Genomic DNA, 16314 nt, shown 5'->3' with positions numbered 1-16314 from the left:
GCCATTTCACGTTTCTCTGTGGGGCTGCCCCAATTGCCAGGCGCATTACTTATTCCAAAGGGAGCCATTCTCCATCCAGAAAACCTTTATTTCATTAGCCCAGAAAGGCCTGTAATAAGAATGGAGCTTATTTCACGTGCCTGGGTTTCTCTCTGCTTCCTGCTGGTGACGGCTGGATCTCACGGTTCTGTGAGCCTGATATTTTACGTCTTTTCCGAAACTCATTAAATAATTCCTATAAGACATGCCAAGGCAACAGAAGCTGTGCCAGTGAGTTGACTTTTATCTCTCGCTGTTCCAGTTATACGGAGCTCTGTTTTTTATTCGGGAAATTATTTTGCTGACATCATGCAGAACTAGATTTGTATGCTGCATCGTCTTGATTTTAGAAATAAATCAGTCGCAATTTGTAATATATAATGCACAGTGTAATTGGTTGAAAGGGGCACTATAGGAGACATAAAGTAAAGTATTTGTTAAAACTGTATGATCACACAGATCTATATATAGTTACATATATTATATACACCTATATTTGCATTTTTTTTTTTGGTGCAACATGTTACTTTATTACTGTATACTGTTCTTTGAATAGTGTATTCTGTTAATATGGCCACCAAAATTAATAAAGCGTCATTTACATGTGCTGCAGACACCATTTCTGTGAAACAGGCCATAATCTATGGAGAGATGTCCCATTTTCATTTATTGCAAATTCAACAAGATTATTTAAAGTATGACATTGTCTGATCACACTTTATATCGTAGTGTCCATGTTGTAATTACACTCAAGAAATGACACAAAATCTTCTGCATGTTCTTTATTGATCATGCCACAAAAAAAGAAAAAAAAGAAAAGTGCTTTACATTCTTGGAATCTTGGAATATTGCTAGGATAATTTACGGTTCAAGGTAATATAAAGAAATTTGGATAATTTATAATTTATTTTGTATAATAAACAGTTTTGATATTGCTATAGTGATATCCACTGTCGGGAACGTTACTTTAAAAAAGTAATTAGTTATAGTTACTCACTACTTGTTCCAAAAAGTAACTTGTTACCAGGGAAAGTAACTATTGCTATCACTGTGTGAGCCAGGCGTGCGTTCAGATTGCATAGTTTAAATATTTATAGTTTAAATAAATGCATAGTAACGCATCGCATTTAACGTTCAGTAATGTTAATGGCGTTGTAACGATGGGAAAAGTAATGAATAAGATTACCCTCTTACTGAAAAAATAACGTTGTTACCTAACGCCGTTCTTTTAAATGCCGTTATTCCATACACTGGTGATATCAATTTGCATTCTATATCCCAAAGGGAAAAAACAAAAACAAATTGAGGATCATTACATTTGTGCATATTTAAAGGGGGGAGGGGGGGTACAATGGTGTTTCGTATATTCAGAGTTGTTCACAGTGTTAAAGAGATGGATTCTCACGCTAAACATGGCCCAAGTTTCGGCTGGTTTTCTTTGATCGTGGATCTAATGATGAAAAGAAGAGTGGAACATAGAGCGGAACTCCTTATATGAGTATTTCTGTCGGAAAAGCACGCCCGCACACACGTTGGCCAGAGAAGAGCGAGACCGCGCACATCAACGCGCTTCAAAATCGTCTGCAGCGCTGCTTAGGATTTGTTCGAGAATGCCTCCAAATAATAGTATTTTTGGATGTGAGGAAAAGCTTACAGTGTTCAGCTTCCCCAAGAACCCAGCGTTACATGAACAGTGGATGCAGTTTGTTTTTCCGGGGCAGCAACGGAGTGTATCAAGTGCGTTTGTGTGTTCTGGTCAGTTGAGTGACAAATGTTTTATAAACAAGGCCCAAGTCAATGCTGGATTTACACATCGTTTGCTATTAAAACATGGAGCCGTCCCTGTGATAAAAGACCCCATTCATGTAAGTACAATTGCATCAGATTTCTGTCTTTTTTTGGAAATCGGCACATAAGTGAATATATGTTAATGGGAACAACACGAAACATCAGTATTATACCTCCACCCATGGCACGCCTCCAGAAGCTCGGCTTTTTCTGGAGAGAATCGGAAAGCTGTATTTTTCTTTAACAAATATAAAACTAAAGACTTTTTGGAGTTATGAAGGATGCAGTACTCTATAGATACTCAAGATTAACATGAGATTAGGTGAAACTGTGTATGTTATGTACCCTTTAAGTATTATTTATTTGCTATTATATGGAATTTATTAATATTTTGAATTAGCTTTTAGTTTGATATTTTCAGTTTTCATGCTCATTTTATTTTATGTTTGAGTAATTTTGTCTTCTGCCTTTTTTAATATTTCTATTTAACTTTATATATTTATTTCATTCATAGTAATTTTAGAACATAAAATAAGTTAATTTAGTTGCCATTTAAACATTTTATATTTCTGTTTCATTTCTGCTTTTTTTTTTCAATTGGTGATTTTTAATAGCTTTAATTTTAGTTAACTGTGACAAGCAATGGACCTTGCAATGCAATTTCCATATTATGTTAATTAGTAGTATTTTTCCAGCTAAACTAAATCAGAAGTACTGAATTGGGCCTCCAGTGCAGCGGTGTTTGTTACCTCACACTGCTGGATTGCAGCACTGCAATCATAACTGCTCTGCTATCTGCAGCCAGGATCAGCTTTATCTAAAACAGACCCACGTGTTTGTCCACTCTCTGATTGACAGCTTGTCACTCCTCCTTTGTGCTGATACTGAGCGCGCTGAGATAGCATCTCTCCCATTCAGCCCAGCGGCGCTTTGATCCGCGAGGGGTGGGGCTTAACCAGCTCCACCCACTGCAGGTCTGTGCAGTTCAAGATGGTGGAGATAGCGACACAAAAACCCTGTGTGTTTGCTTTTACGTTTCTGGAGAGGAAGACTGGCAATCTAAAGACACACGAAGTACTGATTTGGAAATCCTGTTTTATATTTTAGATTCCGTGTGGACATGTTATTCCAGACTTCATGTAGACAAAGATCAGAAAGCATATATCTAGACCCTCTTATGGGCCAGATCGTAAATATATATTCCCATCCATAAAGATTAAAGGCGGCTCTGTGGGCATAAATACATATCTGAATGAAATATCAATATGCAGCTGTATCCATGTATCCAGTCAAGCTGTACTTGATCTTGGGCTAAAAAAGGCATTTATGATCAAAAACGCGGAACAAATTTTTACAAAAGATACCCAGCCTGAAGGTGCAGATTTTAAACTCTCAAAGTAAGTCATCAAATCCGTCTTATTTTGCTGGTTCTGTGCATGACACAGTTAATTTCTGCATTCAATTCTGCAACATATTGGAGCCTTTAATATTATGCAGATTCCTGTGTTCTGTGCCAGGTTCTCCGTTCCAAAGCCGAATTATGCCTGGCATCAAAATATTCTTGATCCAAAGAGTCAGAAGAATCCGTTTTTTCCAAGCTTTGATTCCAGTGGTGCAGATCCTTAGGAGTGATGATGAAGCCATAATGTGCCTTGATCACCAATTAGAGCGTTCATTTTCCAATGAAACCGTCCTGGCACCGCTGCTCGGATGGGGATCAGTGGCGCTCTTTCAAAACCAACTGACTTGAACAATGACGTAACTGTTACAAAAAAAAACAACCCACAAATAAACTTGCCACATCACAGTCTATGTTTACCAGTCTTGCTCCTAGTCTTGAGTATGGAGTTAAATAACTGAATGAAGTGCCATCATTGGTTTTGCTGTGATGGTTAGATCTTATGTATGTATGTATATTATGAGGGAACAACCGTCTCTCTTCAAACCAGTGCCACCTCGTTCCTTTTATTGCTGTCAGTGGTGTTTTGTCACCAGCTCATGTCTGCACCAGGGGGCTTAAGTGTCTGACAGCACTTAACAACTGAAGTGGAGAATTTTTTTTACTAAAAAACCTGTATAATAAGGTCTGTATAAACTAGTGAGCTTTTTTTTTTTTTTTTTTTTTTTTTCAGTTGCGAGTTTATATCTCACAATTCTGACTTTATAACTCGCAATTACAAGTATATATATATATATATATATATATATATATATATATATATATATATATATATATATATATATATATATATATATATATGTCTATATGTCTATATCTCGAAATTCTGATGAAAAGGTAATAATTGTGTTCCTGTAGCTCAACTGGTAGAGCACTGCGCTAGCAAGCAAGCAAGCGCAAGGTTGTTCCCCAGGAACACATGATATGTAAAAATGATAGCCTGAATGCACTGTAAGTCGCTTTGGATAAAAGCGTCTGCTAAATGCATAAATTTAATTGTGAGTTTACATAATGCAATTGTGGGGAAATAAGTCATTACTTTGAAAGGTTTTTTTTTTTTTTTTTTTTTTTTTTTTTTTTACAGTGGCATAAAATGGCCTTCATAAAAACATAATATGTTCAAATTGACTGTAAATAATATCTGTCACCTTCCTCACCCCTGTGGAGCTGTGTAGTTGTGTGTTTTTTAGTGTCGGATGTTTTTAACCTCCACAGCAGCATCATTAGGAAAGATCTCCTCACCACAGAGCAAAACACAAGCAATACATTATCTTCAACATATGCTTAAACAGGCTACTGCCTGAAACACCCTGTTAAGTGTGAGTGTGCGTGTCCAGACGTGTCCATGTGTGTGACATAAAATCAGTTACAGAGACATGATTAGGACCACATTACACAACTCGTTTAACAGATGAGAGTTTAAACATTTCTTTTTACTTTTTACCTCAAGGTCACTGGAGGGGACTGTCTCTGATATTACTGTAATATGGTAAATATGGACGAGAGGTGATAGTAGACAGTTGTTTTTGATATTTCTCCCCCTTCACATATTATAAAACTCAATGTACTGTAAATGAGCCCAACACTGATTGGGTGGAATATCTCTAGCTTGAGATGTTTTTAATGGAATCTGCTAAATAGCAAGAATTGAAACATGCTTTTGGAAAGCTGTATTCTGATGATGGATGGCATGGCTGTTTGTTGTTACATCATTTCCTGAGATAACTCCACAACTTCTCCCATCTTTTCCCCAGTCGTGTAGTATAGCAGTGTCCCTCGTATTTATAACACAGACAGAGTGGCAACATCAGCACTAATCCAAGAAAACCTAAGAAAGCAGAACAGATGCAGCACATCATTAGAACTCTTTGCCAAATTTGGAGCGTGATCCTGCAGTTCTGCAGCGTAACATATGAGCTGTGGGGTGACACACAACAGAAACTCAGCCATTAAGACATCATGAAAACAGAGCATCGGTGAGGCAGTAATGAGAACAAGCAGTGACAGAACTGTGCTAATCCTCTTACGTGACAGATATTTCTTTCTATTTGGGCCGCACTAAACAGTTGTTAAATTTATAGCACTGTATTTCAGAACAACATCCTCTAGCTTATCCAAATACTCCTTGCACTTGAGGTTATTCAGACGCTATTTGTGCTGGAACAGTGATGCACCATGTGTACTATAACCAGTGGTGTCAAAAGTATTAGCATTCATTACTCAAGTAGAAGTATAGATACCAGGGTTTAAAAAGACTTTTGTAGAAGTTGAAGTATCAACTCAAGCTTTTTACTCAAGTAAAAGTGTAAAAGTACTGGTTTAAAAAACTACTTAAAGTATAAAAGTAAAAGTAATGTAAGGGAAAAAAAATGCCATTAAGAACAAAAGCTTGGGCCGTGCCACAAGGGCCTATTGTGCACTACCCCACCTCCTCAAAAAAAATTTTTCTAAATGCCATAATGACTATAATGTTATATTAAAATGTTCATGTTGAAAAATTTGGGAGGCACTAGGCTACCTGTTTCAGCCACATATATGCCCATTGAAAATGAACTCATTTTAGTACAATGCAAATACATTAAAGAGCTAGAGATATGATGACTAGTTGCCAATAAGTATTGTTATGGTGCAAAAAGTCAAACTTCAGAGGCATGTCATCAATAACCTTGAATGGAATGTAAATGTACATCCAAGCTTAGCTGCAGGACTCTGTGAGGGCAATGGACAAGAACATTGGTGCAGGCTAAAAACAATTACTCTTGTGTGGTTGACTATTTACAATAAACATTATAGTGCTGTCAAAATGAATGATTAATCTAAGTGATTATTCAAAAACTAAAAATGAAAAATAACTCATAATCCTGATACCTTCTTGATTGATAGCTTCTTGTATTCGGTACATACGTCTGCTATGTCCAGTGTTCGGAGGGTAACGAGTTACAAAGTTGATATAGAGCTTCACAGTCCCACCCACAGCCCGAGAGAGCTCTGGTGCCGGAAGTAAATTTCCCATTCATTTCTCCCATTCACTTTCGGAAAAATCTGTATCTAAAGAGTTTTAGAGCATGTGTGAGGATAACCAGCTACGGCTGAACTCATAAGCATATAACATATCATTTCAAGTGAAAAAATTAAGACAAAATCCAAAAAAAGTCAAAGGTACAAGACTGTGTATGTATTTTCATTTCGAGCGCAGAAACTACTCATCCCATAAACCACCGCGCCCCATTGAATTTGACTGAAGCCACAACTGCGAACGAGGCAACGAGCCTTTTGAGCGACATCCAAATCTGATGACGGCCGCTCGCGCGAACTTTTTCCTCCAGTGAATTTTATTTTATATAGTGAATGTGCAGTAATAGCAGTTCTTTCAGTATTAATCGTGTAAATAAATAGTGTTTTATATATGTATTGTGTATTGATTTTTATTTTATCATCGTGTATTTTATATTGTGTGCGTGTGTGAAAGTGGTTAACAATAACGTCAGCAATGGTGCAGTGCTTTGTATCTGACTGCAATCACTGCTCAGTTGTCAACACATGTCGTTGCCATTACACAAATGTTCAGTAAATGCACAAAAAGGTATGTCTAGGCTAAATATTGTTTTGACAGTGGCATTATAAAATGCTTGATATGACTAATTTCATATGGAGGCTACAGTAGCCTAGCTAAAGTGGACGATAATGCTAACTAAAGTTACCAACCTCCCTGCAAAACTCTCAATGGCAGCCAAGGAGATCATGATTGCACTGATAAGTCTACCGTGCAAAAACGCAATACAGGTTTTTATTTTATTTTATTTTTTTATTAATGATCTTCAGTCTTCACGGACCTTCGAGGGGTTTAACCAGACGGTTATACGAGCTCCACCAATCAGATGCATCACTGTGGGATTGTGGGATTGTTCAGGATTGTGGGTAATGAAGTACTTAGCCAAGACATAGCGAATAAAAGGCATTTAGATCAAAACAAGGTTAGTGCCCCCATGATCTTTTTACGTTTATATGAGCATATACTGTCGCTTATTACAGCCGTAGCTGGTTTTAAGTCTACCATGTATGGTTACGTTTTAATGGCTTATACCCCAAATGTCAATGCAGAAATTGCATTGAATTTTTAGTTCCGGCACCAGCTGTGGGTGGGACTGTGATGCTCTATAGCCTAGATATCACAACATTGTCATTTGCGTCATTAATCGCAAACGATAATTTATTAAAACGTCTCACTACCCAACTACCTACAGTAGCTTAATTTGTGGAGGACGAAGAGAAAGCACCCATTTGGCAAATGAGCCAGTAGTGAGAAATAAATAATAACTTTTAAGTAGGGTCCAGTGCCTTTTCGATACTTTTAAAATGGTACTGGCGCCTCAACGTGCCTGAACCGATACTAAAAAAAAAAAAAAAAAGAACTACAAAAAAAACTATGGATAACATTAAAGAACATTACAAATATTTAAAATAAATCCATAGCTTTCACCTTGGATGCTCTCATTTCCCAAGTTGTGCTTCCCTTAATCTAAGGCTAATAAATGTATTTCACAATCTGGGTCATTATTTAATACAAAAGTACACAAAATGTTTCTACTGTATGTCTGTCACTCACTCTGATATTTAGTTAAGATGAGCGCTGTCTGTCACTGTCTTAAATCAGTTCTGTGAATGACTGTATGCTCATTCTTTATAAAGTAGCAACAATCTCGTTTTTAAAATACAGTACTGTGCAAAAGTCTTATGGAAAAGAAAGAATAGTGTTTTCACCCCAAAAAAGGGTTTTAAGCCAGTTATTTATATATTTTGCTGCAATGTGTCAGTAGGACAGTAGTTTGCCATTAATTTTAATAATAATCTAGTGCGATTTTGAATGCACAAGCAGTTTGACGATGGCAAAATGAATGTTTGGAATTGTAAACTGATATTTTATACTGACAGTGACACTCTACAGCAAAATATATAAATGACTGGCCGAACACCATTCTTTTAAGTGAAAATACTGCCTAAGACTTTTGCACAGTAGTGTATGTACGTATGATTAAATGAAGTATATTTAAATAAGTGTAAGGAAACAGCTGTTTCGTGATTAGCGGTGACAAGCGAAAACTTTACACTAGATGAAACCGACTGATCGTGACCTTTTGTAAACTGTATTTATGACAAAGAACTTCACAGATACAGATATTCTAACAATCTATCGGTAAACACACACCTTGTGTCCTCTGTCTCTGTTTGAGCTCGCGCTGCTCCACCATGGTCGGCGGATTGAAGAGCGCGCTGAAAGACGAGAGGAGACCGGACTGACGCCGGTTTCATTTGAAATTTAATTTTGAGGCGATCGGATACTACTGGTTCCAACTTATACTTTTAAGAAATATATTTTTTGATAAACGAACCAAAACTGTCTATGCAGTGTGATGTGACTTGTGTCATGTGCAGGTGTGATGGATCGCGTATGGACCAATAGGGTGTCGGAATGGTATGTGTATACTTCTCATCCAACCACAATCAAATTCACTCCATCCTGATGGCGCGATTTATCTGGATAGGGTTTTTTTCTTTCTCTCTTTCTGAACGATAACAATCCGGTTTGAAATAGCAGTAACGAAGCTATTTTTTTAAATGTAAGGAGTAGAAAGTAGAGATACTTGCGTGAAAATGTAAGGAGTAGAAGTAAAAAGTCGGCTGAAAAATAATTACTCAAGTAAAGTATAGATACCCCAAATTTCTACTTAAGTACAGTAACGAAGTATTTGTACTTCGTTACTTGACACCTCTGACTATAACCAGTATTTTCTTGCCAAATATGTCTTTCAGTGCAAATGAGGTTCATTATACACTCTAAAAAATAAATGTTTCACAAAGGGGTTTTTGCAACAATTTAATTAATTGAACAATTTTTGGTTCATCGAAGAAACATACAAAAGTGTGTAATTCTCAGATTCCCAATTTTATTTTATTTTTTCCAGCAGCCTTGTATTTTTCCATTCATTTTCTTTCCCATAGGGATCTTAAAAAAAAAAGAAAAAAAAAAAAGAAGAAGAAGTAACGTTAAACGGTTAGCTACGAGGTAAATCACAACATTACAAATGCTGATTTGAAACAAAAAAGTGTGGGGACAACTACAAGCACTATGAATGACATGATCAAAATAAAAACAATGGATAAATGCCAAAAAATATCAATTGAAAAAAACTAAACAAAACAAACATACAGTATTTTCAAAGTTCAAAGCACACAAAGTTCATTTCCAAAGCACTGAATAAAACAACAATGCTGACCATAGTGTTGTACAAACAATAGAGTCACGAGGAGAGGAAAACATCTGAAAAATCTTAACCATACAGTATATCTAATTTAAGAAATATAATAAAAACTTAAAAATATATATTCAAAAATCAAAATCTTAAAGACAAAAGAGGCACATATGACACTATCAACCTTCGCACTTTTCTTTGATCGAACTCTATCATAAAAAATATATATATATATTTTCAGATGGCTTTTAAAATCACAGAGCACCGGTATGTCCCTAATGTATAGCAGCAGGCTGTTCCAAAATTTAAGGACTGCAGCCGCAAATGCGTGATTCACTCTAGATTTCATCTTAGACCGAGGAACAAGAAAATTTCCTTTGATTTGAGATCGTAAAGATCTCATTGACAAAATATTCATAAATATCCAAATATTTAAGTAGCCTGAGAACATAGGGGGACTGACTATTATATGGGGGGTGCTAAAGTGTTATTTTTGTGCAAGTTGCTTGTTTTGGTTCTCTAAATGCATAGTCATGGGTATTGTAGTTTTCCACCTGAAATAATGTGAACCGACAACTTTAACAATAGCATATAAAGCATTAAAAACCTCAGATTTTAGAGTAGGTTTGTCTTTAAAGGTTTACAAGTTATCACTAAAAGTCACTTCCCAATCAAAACAAATGGGATTTTTACTTCTGGAACTTACTTTTGCCCTCTATTGGCCTGATGCTGCTATTTCTGCTTTTCAACAGATGTGTGGCACTAATACTGAATCGACAATACCACATATTAAATTAGGGGCCAAGCACCAAAGGTGCGTAGACACTAGTTCTCTTCTTGTTCTTCTTCTTCCTTTACAAAAATCAAACCAGATCATCTTCAGACCATGCTGGCAAGTTATGGGATTCAGGTTGATTGGTCAAACCATTCTCGAGTAACACGTGAACAAATTTGACAATAAAGACAAAGTGGACATAACACTATATCTCTGCAACGCTCTAAGGTATTCAAACCAAACTTGGTGTGTGTTATGACAACCATGACCTGAGACTACCTACATGGTTTTGACACAGCACCACCTAGTGGTCAGGAGGTTTGAAAAATGGTTATTTTTCGTTATGTTTTCTGAATGGTTTGGCCAAAAATCAAAAAACAGTACTGAGTCAAACAATACCCATTTGTCAAATGTCAGCCGTTTGGATTTTTGATGTAAAATGATACATTATCCGAACACATTTGGTGTATTGTAACATAACTCGGTATGTGACATCGGCCCACCATGCCCTGAAGGCACTCAAATCCCACCTTGTGGTCAAAAATAATAATACATTTGCAAAGAATGCAAATTGCTATTAAATAGTTTTGCCTATTATGATGCAACTGGTCTTGATAGATCCTTGGATCATGCCGAGAACACTGCTTACACTTTTGCAATAATCGGCTTAACTTATTGTCCGCCATTTTGATTTATGTTAAAAACCTTGTTTTTCAAACTCAAAAAAATTCCCCTCAAATCACCTTCAGACCAAGCCAGCAAAAAGTTATGTTGCTAGGAAAAATATTTACTGCAGATACTGTATGTATTAATGTGTCCTTAGTAAAATAAGTAGTGACATTAAACAATAATGTGTTTACTACAGGTTTAGGGTTAGGATTTGGTTTGGTGTTAATTACTTTTATTTTTGCATAATTTATTACTATAGTAAAAATCTATTGCATTGTCTTATCTGGATGCATGCAAAAACAACATTGTGAGATTGTTCACAGGCAGCAAAGGGTATATGCTTTCAAAAAAGCAGACCAGATGAAGGTACAGTACAGTGGTAAATAGGCACTTTAAGCAACAGCCTCTGGCGCGAATTTAACTGCTACTTTGTGACGTTCTACCTTAACGGTCTACTACGGGAGAACAGCTGATTTGCCGGAGTCGCTACAACGTGAGAGGTTAGGTAAATAAATGTTATGTTTTATGGCATATGACACTGTAACTTGCATCAGTTTATGACTGTCTGATCACAAACGATCTCATTGGGAATCCCGAGAACATCTATCAGAATTAGTAGGTCACATTTTCTGACACAAAATTCATTTAAGCATTCGTCTTCCTCCATGTACTCAAGGTTAAAAGGCAATTATTGCTTACATGGTAAATCTAGTTTTTTTTTACATCATACAATATTAAAAACTCCTCTTCTGACAAAAGATTGTCATTTAACACCAAAATCAATCCTTCTCTTGCTTTTTTAAATTACCTTTTTTTTATCTCAATAAACGAATTAATGCCGCGTTGCGCTGTCCTCACAGTAAATTTGAAATCCGGTAAACAACACCATAGGAGTTATTTTCAACACTTTGAAAGTGTATATATGAGAACCACCCACAAAGTGTTAATTTAACACTTTCAAAAGTGTTGCCTCATGCAACACCAATACAGTGTTAAAATGTGAACACTAAGAGAGTGAAACATCAACACCAATGCAGATAAAAACAACACTGTTACAGAGCTGGGTGTAGCTTTGTAGCAAACACTGACAGAGTAAAAATTCTACACTATTCCGGTGTTGACATTGTGAAAATCACATTATACTCGGTGTATAAAAGGGTCAAAATTTACACCATCCTGGTGTTGATAGAACACTTTTTCGGGAGTTATTTATGGTTCTGTATTACCTACTAAAAAAAACCTAAAAACTAAAATAAACTAGAAAATCACTATGAAGAAAACGTCACTGTCAAGGTTTCAAAACTTTATTTCAGCACAGAGCAAGAAACCATAAATGCCATGAAATTATTACAAATAACAGTTCACGACAATGTAAAAAAGATGGTCATTGCCATAGGACATTTGTAAATCAAATGGCTTGTAGTACATCAATTCCTCAGGTTTTTTGAGTACAAGACAATGCTCTTGTTCAACAACACTGAAAGCATGAAGGTGTTCAATAAACTCTGATTCCATACACGATACCAAAATATAAATTCCATCCTTAATAAAAATTTTAGCAATCTTTCCAAAAACAGGTGCATCATCAACAAACTCTAAGAAAACAACAAGATCACTGCGATACTCAGTACCTTGACACTTTACCCACGGTGTGACCATTACCTCGCTAGAGATATCAATCTGGAGTTGCTCTGAAATAAAATCAGAGTTTTCAAGGTCAGACAACAGCTCATTTGAAACAGGCCCAGACTCAATACCCCTGATAGTACATGACTCCCAGTGATAGGCAATGGCTATCATAACTGAGACTGAAAACAAAATGAATCTTGAAGAGTTCATCAATGGCAGCCAGTGAAGAGGATTCTTGACAGGGGATGAGCTTTTTATCCACCACAATGAAGTAGTGACTGATGGCTTCCTTGCTCCTCCCTGAGGCAAGAATGTATGGCTGACGATTCTCTTCCAGCTCAAGGTGTTCCTGTATGCTCCTGCATGCCTAAATGGGGGAAAAAAATTACGTCTTTGAATAATAATGATAAATTAATAAGTACAGCTTTATCAGTTAACATTTATTTGAGACTTTTTAGCTTAATTGCACATCATAAAGACCAGGAAGCACTCCAAATCAAAACCGTACATGCACGAACAACAATTTTAGTTTAGATCATATTTAGATTAATTTTACATTTATCATTTTACAGTTTATCTGATAGTAAAAAATAAATAAATATTCAATTCAAAGTGTAACACTTATAGGCCTTGTATTTTGGCACCAGTGTACCAGATACCTACTTTGTGAAACACCACCAGATGGTCAATAGCCTTGCAAATACTGATCCTTTGGATTTTCTTTCTTCCTGAAGCCTGGGGTGATAGGAGATGCAAAAGTAGAAGGAAGGATGATACATCACTGTCCCACTCTGGAAAAAAAAGTAACTTTGTTAAATGTCTACACAAAAATGAGTATGTATAGTATGATTTTACTGCAAAGTCATTGGATGTTTCACCTGGGGAATCCTGTGCCTCGCTGCTTTCTTTGCTCTGTTTGGCAGATGACAGTAATCTTTTCAGCAGTGGAGTGGGAGTCAAGGTTTCTCCTAGTCTGATAACCTTTGCTTTGAAAACTGTCGGCCACCTTTCCAAAAGTCTGGAAGCAGTTTCTGACCCAAAGAGGAGTGTGAAGTCCTGAAGAATCTGAAGCAGTTTGAAGAAAACACAAAGAAATTACAATATATTGTGATTACAATAATTCGGCCAGTTTCAACAATGCAGATTATTTGACAGTTCTCTGATACTAACATTTAAATTTTAGTAAAAAATGAAAGAAAATCCATACCAATCCTTTAGTGTCCAGGAACCGAGGAAAAACAGAGAGAATGGTGGTGGATCCCTCTGGATCATGGACAAGGCGCTGTCTGTATTCAAACGTTGCCTTCATCTTCTGTTTGGTAAGTCGATGTGGGACCCTTCTGAAGAATTGGAACACTCAATGTTACTTTATGCTGATAGGAAATGTTTAAGAACATTTAATTAAACTAACTTTAAGGAAAAAAAAAAAAAAAAAAGAATTTTTTTTGGACAATTTGCACAAATTTGTATCACCCAACTACATCTATCTACTTCACAATCTATAGAGCATCAAAATCACTAACAAACTGAATAATGCAAGAACTAATTATATTTTTAGAATTACCCTTCTGTCTCCATCATGTGTGCAACTAAGATGTTCACCATCACTTTCCTTGTGTCATCACTAATTGTGCCTGTATCTTCATACTCCTTAAGCACATTTCCTCCACCTGGTCTTGTCTGTAGAATTTGTTTTATCAGCTATAAAAAAAGAGAATATTATTAACAGATACTATTATGAGAGAAGACAGTGCAGTAATATCTAAATTACCCTTAAATATGACCCTGATCTAAAAAAATATTACCATTATATATGGGGATTACAAAAAAAAACCTTAAAGAAACTGAATATCATGATGAGTAAAACACCCAGTGTCTGTGTAATGCTACTGGGACTCACATCTCTGGCCTGTGCTCGTTGTGATGCCACATCATCATCTTCATCCTTTCTGAATCGTTTTGGACTAAACCAGTCACTCTCTTCACTGCTTTTTGAAGTTAGAGACAGTGTATCTGTATCCAAGCTTACTGAAGACTGAGGTGTGGAAGATCCTGTTAATGTTAAAACTGGGGTTAATAGATGTCATGTTAGTATATATTAATACTGAATTTAAAAAAAAACTAATAATGAGAATTTTTTAATCCAGAACATTGGTTGTTGAAATAAAAAGACTCAATATGATCCTTGCCATTTGAACACTGAAGATATTAAAACACTACCAGTACTCATTCATAAATTGGGATACAGATCATTCAGCAGGTCCTGTTTTCACTCACCCATGTCAGTCAACTCATTTATGACTAAAACCAACCCACTGGTGGACATTAGATCAGGAAACACATCTTTATCCACCTCTGTACCAGTTTCATCTGTAACTGTAACAGCAAGCTCGTCTGGAATTGAGAACTTCTCTTTCACTGCAAAACAAAATATTTACCAATTTTAGACAAGTTTTATTTATAATTTGACAAAGCTATAAAAAAAACATATAGATTAAATTATTATGATATTAAATATCACTCACCCTCTGCTAGAAATAAATCAAAGCACGCCTCTGAGATTTTTATGAATTTCTTCCTATTCCGAAATTGTGCTTTGACAATCATTGTGATTAAGCACCTGAACTCCTGGCTTGTAGAGGAAGAAACACATCTTACTGGTTTGCTACAAACACAGACTCAATTTGAAACAAGATTGTAAAAAAATAAAAATATCAAGACAACTTTAATAATTTATCAAAACGGCAAAGATACCAATTAAATCGAAATAGGTTAACTTGTTATCCTTTATAACCCCTCATTAACAAGACAAAACGGGAACTTTTGAGAAATGATACCATTTTCGTCTCCGTGCAAACTTTCAAACTCTCCTCCTCCTGCAGTCTAAATAAGCGCGCGGTTTCTTCATCCGGAAAGACTTGCAATACAGTTTTACGCTACGTACAGCGCCCCAATGGTCAAACCTCGTTATTGCCGATACATTTTACATAAAAATATCTGTGGTAAATTGGTTTTAATTGTCGACATTGTCCACTTTTCTCAAATGAGACTTCACCGATGACGTATGCAGCCTTCAAATGCGACCAGGACGCAGCCTCCGAAATGAGACAGCAATATATTCCACGACTACACATATTACATTTTTTGCTCCTTAAAATGTAATTGAGTACTTTAATTCACTAAAATAAATAAACTAACGTTAACCACGTCTGACCATAGACTGTATAAAAACACAAATCATATAACGCTGCTCAAACATCGACATAAAACGTATCAAGTTACCACAGTTCAAAACCATTAAGGTCCCAGAAGCATGGTCAACGATCAGCAGAAATCCAAGCCGAATCTTAAAACAAAATCTGAACAATCTTTTTTAGGCCAATAACCATATTGATATATACATTTTCTGTTAACGTTAGCGGACTGCAGAAATTCCATGTGCCACAGTTCACCTGTAAAATGGCGCGCGCGCGCGAGACTTTATAGACTCATTTTGAAAAGAACACGATCAGAGTTTAATCAATAAAAATGACTGCTGTGTGCGACACACGAAATGACAGACGAAACTACCAACGTGAAGTTATATTCAAAGCTTTAATTCGTTGATAAAGGGGCATGACATAGGATGAAGCAAATGTCAGAGCTAGTTGGCTTTCTCAATCATTATTATAATTAGCTGTGATTGAATTATAATGATTATATAC

The 16314-nt window shown here is 36.1% G+C and overlaps 1 protein-coding gene across 1 annotated transcript; it reads right to left on the bottom strand.

Moving 5' to 3' along the window:
• Positions 1–12269: 12269 nt before the first annotated feature.
• On the bottom strand, positions 12270–15655 carry LOC113040954 (uncharacterized). Its single transcript, XM_026199177.1, has 9 exons — positions 15448–15655; positions 15136–15242; positions 14888–15028; positions 14511–14662; positions 14175–14311; positions 13818–13950; positions 13489–13675; positions 13274–13401; positions 12270–12977 (listed from the first exon to the last, which is right to left on the bottom strand). The coding sequence occupies exons 2-9, from the start codon at positions 15215–15217 to the stop codon at positions 12732–12734; spliced, it is 1206 nt and encodes a 401-aa protein (XP_026054962.1). The 5' UTR covers positions 15218–15242; positions 15448–15655; the 3' UTR covers positions 12270–12731.
• Between the last annotated feature and the right edge of the window lie 659 nt (positions 15656–16314).

This window comes from Carassius auratus, chromosome 23, assembly GCF_003368295.1.
Source record: "Carassius auratus strain Wakin chromosome 23, ASM336829v1, whole genome shotgun sequence".
NCBI lineage: Eukaryota > Metazoa > Chordata > Actinopteri > Cypriniformes > Cyprinidae > Carassius > Carassius auratus.
The sequence above is the reverse complement of the archived record's forward strand: the minus strand, read 5'-3'. Positions and strand labels throughout refer to the sequence as shown.

Bases quoted from the DNA above. Each gene is read 5' to 3' on its own strand.
- LOC113040954 (XM_026199177.1), bottom strand. From the start codon at position 15,217: ATGATTGTCAAAGCACAATTTCGGAATAGGAAGAAATTCATAAAAATC. The intron at 13,676-13,817 runs GTATGGATTTTC...AAACTGCTTCAG, and splicing joins TCCTGGACACTAAAGGATTG to ATTCTTCAGGACTTCACACT. The intron at 13,402-13,488 runs GTGAAACATCCA...TTTTTTTTCCAG, and splicing joins CGAGGCACAGGATTCCCCAG to AGTGGGACAGTGATGTATCA.